The sequence below is a fragment of the Vipera berus genome (genome assembly GCF_964194415.1).
Source record: "Vipera berus genome assembly, chromosome: 3".
Lineage (NCBI taxonomy): Eukaryota > Metazoa > Chordata > Lepidosauria > Squamata > Viperidae > Vipera > Vipera berus.
Genome location: NC_138204.1, coordinates 115,124,088 through 115,130,603, shown reverse-complemented (window position 1 = coordinate 115,130,603; position 6,516 = coordinate 115,124,088). Strand labels below are relative to the sequence as shown.

At 40.2% G+C, this 6,516-nt stretch overlaps 1 protein-coding gene across 1 annotated transcript; it reads right to left on the bottom strand.

Moving 5' to 3' along the window:
* Positions 1 to 489: 489 nt before the first annotated feature.
* CCDC190 (coiled-coil domain containing 190) lies at positions 490 to 6,087 on the bottom strand. The gene is made up of 3 exons (XM_081322810.1): positions 5,545 to 6,087; positions 3,222 to 3,339; positions 490 to 2,403 (listed from the first exon to the last, which is right to left on the bottom strand). The coding sequence occupies exons 1-3, from the start codon at positions 5,717 to 5,719 to the stop codon at positions 1,809 to 1,811; spliced, it is 888 nt and encodes a 295-aa protein (XP_081178936.1). The 5' UTR covers positions 5,720 to 6,087; the 3' UTR covers positions 490 to 1,808.
* Positions 6,088 to 6,516: the final 429 nt, after the last annotated feature.

The window sequence follows — 6,516 nt, the reverse complement described above, 5'->3', positions numbered from 1 at the left end:
GTTGTAACAACAACTTGCACCTGAACATCGGCAAGACGAAAGAGATGGTGCTAGACTTCCAGAGGAAAAAGGAGGAACCTACCCCACTTTACATCGGGGAGGACTGTGTGGAGACAGTTTCCTTCTTTAAATTTCTGGGAGTCTACCTCTGCGAAGATCTGACCTGGAAAGTTAATACAACCCAGGTGGCCAGAAAGACCCAACAGAGACTTCACTTTCTCAGGGTCTTGCAGAAGAACAAGGTAGAACAACGGCTTATGACCCTCTTTTACCGGTCTACTATAGAGAGTGTCCTCTCATATGGTATTGTGGTTTGGTATGCTGGTCTGACAGCCGCAGATAGGAAAGCATTACAGAGGGTGGTGAGCACAGCACAAGACATTGTGGGCTGTCCCCTGACACCACTGGATGACATCGCCAGGGCTCGCTGCCTTGGAAGAGTGAGGAAAATTCTTAGGGATGACTCACACCCTGGACGGTATCTCTTTACTCTCCTACCATCGGGTAGGAGATATAGGAGTATAGCCAGACGTACCAACAGGCTGAAGAACAGCTTTTATCCATGGGCTGTTAGGCTGTTGAACGGGAAATAATTTTATAAACTTTATACATGATTGACTTGTGAGGCCGGTGCGTTTTGCAATTAGCTCACATGGTATAATAAGATGGAGGGTTTGTGTCACTGTAAGTTGGGGGTGGGGGCACGAAGGGAGGCTCAGCCAATCTCAATGTATACATGGTTGTACTTTGACAATAAAGGTTCATTCATTCATTAATTCGATACCTGCATATTTTAGTGTCAGTTCTTTAATCTGATACCCACAATCTGCTCCTTTACATATTCAGATTTAATTTAAAGTACAGAACTCACAGGCACCATATCTGCTCTAATGTTTGGACTTTCATATTTTATTTTTTCAATTCTTCACTTTCTAGAAACAATTTTAGCCTGATACATTGCTCTGAAGGAAATTTACCCATGTTTTTCTGCCATTTTGGCTGGCCTTAATAAAAAGGTATTGCATAAATGTAGATGGAAGAAGGGAATGCCAAATCATTCCTTAAAAACTTGCTAGGAAAATTGCAGGGACTCCTCTAGATAGATGCCAGGAGCCAAACTGAAGACTCACACTATAGCTATTTTCTCCCCCATTAAAAACTAAAAGGCAAGCTGGGGGCAGGGGGAGGATTGACATATGGAAATGCTACAATGCTTATCAGCTGAAATAATGGATGTCAAAAGATGTTAACCAAGACTTGAAAGACCTGGCTTTAAAAAAAACATACTGCTGTGTTATCTATTTTGATTTATCTTGAATCTTTAGTACAGCACTGGAATCTAACGCAACAATTGAATCTAATGCACAAAATGTACTTAGAATTATCAGTTTCTTCTGAGCAAAAAAACCTGAAATAGGAACCTTTGTAGTCCATTCATCGTTTTTTATCCTTTCCCCAAACGTCCTTCATATTAGTGTGGTCTAGACCATGAGTGAGTTGATTACGACGTCTGATCAAACTAAGTCACCAAGTAGAATTATTATGTACATATTCATTGGTCTTAAACTGTATGTTCCCAATGAACCTTTGAGCCTTTTTCTTCCCATTTCCCTCACCTCCTTACCCTCTTTGTCCTTGTGCACAGCAGCCCACCAGAGGCTCAATAAAAGACCTGTTTTTGCTGCCTGCTTGAGACCAGGCTGCATTTAGCTTGCCTGGTGTAAGTAGCTAAATGATCTTATCTCTGCAGCCTTTTCCACAGACGCCTCTTGGTGCTTTACTTTGGTACATTTGCCTACTCTGCCTGCTTAGGGCTTGGCTTTGGTAGCAACCATTTCCAAAGAGGAATGCCCCATGGTTTTTTTGTGCCCAAATATGTCTTGAAGGCTGAGTTCCTTTTCCCAGGCTGGAATACCCTTGTGCCGGATATAGCGGGCTTTCCTAACTTCACCATAAGACTTGAGGAAATCTGGCCTGTTGTACATAGTCCTGAGGCGTCCATCAGCAGCATAGGCCTCAGGATCCATGATCAGCCTCTCACGATCAAGAGAAGGTCTTCGATTGTCAGGGAGATTCATGGGCTTGGTGATGATAATGGTATCTTTGGCTTGAGGATCCCTTGGCTCTACTTTCACTGAGTCTTTTCCTTGCTCTTCTACGATATCAGCGTCCTCCCTGCCCACAGACTCTGCTGAAATATTTAGCTGTTTAGCCATGGAGTCTTTAAGGCTGCTCATATCTCTGTCATCAAAAATATTTGGGTCTTTGCCCTCCAAGGGTGGCAAATGCCTTTTTCTCTTTCCTTCAAAACCAGAGACATCTCCACTGAGCTTCCATGGATGGCTGAAAGACTGCTTTGTCCATGCAACTTCCCCAGTCTTAGGCAATGTTTTTCTTCGGGATCTAGAAAAGGAGGAGGAGAGAAATGCTACCTTTCTTTCATTAGAATTCTTTTTACAAGTAATCAGAAACCACTGCTGACTGGACTGTAGTCTCTAATAGAGGCATGGAAAACCCACATATTTAATCCATCCTACTGGGGATCATTATCTTGCCTGGTAGGACCTCTCTTCAGGAGAGAAAAGAAAATGGATAGAAAACAAATCCTTTTCTCCTCTGCAAGTCTTTAAAATAATTCCTGTTAATATTATTGGAGACTAAATGAATGTGGCCCACTGTTTCTCACCTCCAACGTCTTTCTCCACATTTGTAAAATTTATTCGCCACCCGTCTTACCACAGGGTAATTCTAGATGGCTTACAATCATAATTATGATTGGTAGTGGAATTTCTATTGTAAAGCAATGCAGCTGCACAATTAGGTTAGCTCACTCATGACTATTGTAAAAGGATTTTCTCTGTGTAACCTCCCCCTCCCCCATGTTTTCTGATGGCTTCTTCCATCTTTTCTCTTCTCTTAGTAAAAATTCCACTAAAGAGGGAAAAACTGAAGAGCCACACAATAGCTATTGATCAGGAACGCCAGGGGCTCACTAAATTCAGTAAGGCCTGGTCCTTCTGAGGGTGTAACCTGGACCACTTGCATCTTAGTTTCTTACTATTATACTGACAGGATACCATCCCTCAGGGATCTCATGTTTTGCCCTTCATTATAAAGCTACAAGCCCCACTGTAGCCAACTAAGAAGAAGGTGAAACCTGCAGATGTAGACAACCAAGGCTCTGACATAACTGAACAACCTCAAATGAGGCCAATTTTTACCGCAATCCTGTATAATGGAAGCCACCAGAATTCTGCACCACTAAAGAAGCAGGTAGAGGAGAAGCTGTTTTAAAGCAAATATGTCCAGGGCCCAATGAGAATTTCTGCTTAGAGCAGCCTAAAGAAGGGAAAAAGAAATAATTGTTATCCAGTTTCATCTCTAAAGTCAAACTAGACAATAATAAGAGAATACATGAACTGTCTGAGAATGATGATTCTCCACCCACCCACCCCGTTATTTCCAGGGAAAAGCAATCAAGAAGTGTCAATTTGAGAATAAAGAAAGGGCCTGCTTAAATCTGTCCGTGTTTATGTTTACTGTTCAACAGTCTTTTATCACCCTCAAAGGAGAATTTCTTTTTTATCTTTTCCTCAGCTTGGGACAGTGCTTTGTGCATTTGTTGAAGTGAATTTGAGCCCATGAAACCATATAATGGCTTTTAAGGTGCAACAAGACTTTTTTTTTCCAGGTAAGAGCATTATTTTAAATTGATATATTCCTTGAACTGTGTGATGAGCAGAAAATTAACACAATCCTCAGAAGAGAAGCTTGATTTTCCATGAGCCAGATGGGTTAAGGGAGATCAGGTATGAAGTGAGCTGCTGAACTGGGCTCTGGAGCCCGCTAGATAGCTAAAATACCCCTTCTCTCTTTGTGTCTGAAGTCTAAAGAGGATGTGGCAAAAAAGGGCAGAAAGAGATGGAGTGTTGTGTAGCATGTGCTTTCTGTATCATGATAAAAACTTGTCATCACCTGTATCTACTCATTAACCACAAGTGCCTACAAACATACTCATTGTAGCCTAGACCAGCTCAAAGGGCACACTGGCTGGAGAATACTGAGATTTTAACTATCAGAATCTAACAATGCAAATGACCCTCCCTGTTTATTAAGATAATCCAAAGAGATTTGCCCCCAAGTTCCTGCAGGATGTCTTGGAACAACTTCAGGTTGTAACTTTTCTTTACCTGCTCCAGGTAAATTTGCTGAGTGCTTGATCAGCTTTTTAAAGGTTCTAAAAAGACTCAAGTTAAAGCAGGCTTTTAACTATTGATCTTTCTACTTTTGATCTTAGCATCTTATTGTTCTCATTCATTGTTTTTATGCAGTAATGAGTGCTATCACAAGAAATAAAATAATCACTATAGTGGATCAGAGCCTCTCCATCTATAATTGTGCCCTTGCAGTGTCCAAGCAGGTGCATATAGGAAGGCCCACAAGTAAAACATAGCCACCAGTTATCAGTTGGAAAAAAACATAATGGAAGAAATACATAATTACAATGAAGACTTGTCTAATATACTTTTAGATCACCTTTAAAAATCACCTTACACTGTGTTTTTACCCTTCTAGTTTTCCATTATATGTTAATAATGCACAAATAACACTTGTTTTACTGAACTACATTTGACATTTTCATATCCTTTTTGCTCCAATTGGGAATAATATTCCTGTAACTTATCACAATTTTTAAATCATATCTTTTATGGACTTAGAATATCTTACTGTGTATTTTACCAAGTACTTTCAGATAATTCAAATTAAAACCAGTGTGTCAACTCTACAAGCGAATTTGGCTGAAGCCATTTTCCCTTCATTTTCGGTTGCCACAGAATTGGGAGGGGGGATGAGTGTTTTTAGTTTAGTCAAAACAATGAATTGTTCTGTGGGAACCAAGGTCATTGCTGATTGCATTTTGGCAGGCTAAAGCTTCCGTTAGAAAGCCCGTAGTTAATTGGGGAATCTAATTGCTTTTTCACTAATTGCTATTCCATAATAAGGTATCTTCTTTTATCATAGGACTTGAGTTTTCAGAGATATTCTTATGAAGGCCCCTGACAAAAGACTTTTTAAAACTTAAAAATATGAAGTTTCATTTCTGCGATAATGTTAATGTATTACTTTGAAGGAAAACACTCTCTAGGGATTTGGGGGCAGTGGGAGGTTGTGCCTTCAAGTCAATGTTTTATTCCTGGAGATCACCTGTACTAGTCCCTGCAGTTTGGCAAGGTTTTTCAGAAATGGTTTGCCATTGCCTTTTAACTAATGCTGAAGAACACTGATTGTTCCAAAGTCACCCAGCGAGCTTTTATACTAAGGTGGGACTAGAACTCACATTCTCCTAGTTTTTAACCTGATGCCTTAACCATGGCACCAAACTGACTACTAGAAAAATAAGCAGACTGAAATTATTTTTGTAGTAAACCTTAATTGTATTTGATTAGGGCTATTTCTCAACTCCTGTAAATCAAATCTACTCTTGTCCTTTCTAAACAACTAGCACAAAATGTTGGATGAAAAGAGAGACAAAGGCACCCTCACTTTTCTGCAACCTTAGGAGTTCCTGCTGGAGTCGCTGCTGTTCCTTGGTCATGGTGTTCAGATAATAGAGCCGGGCTTCCTCTAAGCTGCGCAACCCCAGGGTGAGCTTGGCCTCTGCCCTCTTGACATCACGTCTCTTTGCCTCCCAGTGTCTTGAGGTTCCTCCCTCTGCCATGCTTATTTGAAAAGGCTACAGAAAAGCTGATCGATGGTTATCCTAGAAAGAAAGAAAAAAAGAAAGAAAGAAAGAGAAAGAAAGAAAGAAAGAAAGAAAAAGAAAGAAAGAAAGAAAGAAAGAAAGAAAGAAAGAAAGAAAGAAAGAAAGAAAGAAAGAAAGAAAGAAAGAAAGAAAGAAAGAAAGAAGAAACTCCTGGTTTTGGCCATCCTGGGGAGTCCACTTCCAGTCCCTCTTTACCTTGGGATAATGTTATCCTGAGCCAGAAAAATGTATTATTTAACCCTTTTCCCAAACATTTTACTGACCTGTGGCCCTAGCCTAGAGCATTTCTGTCTATCAACTTTCAAATCTTTCAGAAGTAAGACTCCATGTTGGTGTCATCAGTGCGCTGGCATTGCTAGCTGGCTAATTTTCCACAGGAAAGCCATCGCCAGACTCTGCCATCCCCCATGTCTGTTGCTCGTAGTTTTGTCTGCATGAATGGGAAGCTTCTATTATAGCTCATTCAGATTCACTGAGAAAAAAAGCGGGAAGAAAATGTAGCCCTTTCTTCCTTCTGCCTTCTCTCCAGAATGACAGTTCTCAAAGTGTCCCTCAAGACCCTCTCGGGTCCACAGAGTCAAAATCATTTGCCAACTTACCTTGAAAAATAAAATATTAAAATCCCATCAAATTGTGAGAAGCGGTAGCCAATAGTTAATGCATCAATTTTATTTTTTTTAATTATGGTAAATAATTTGGTATAATAATTTACCAATGATGGTAAACCATAATTTACCAGTTATGGTAAATCA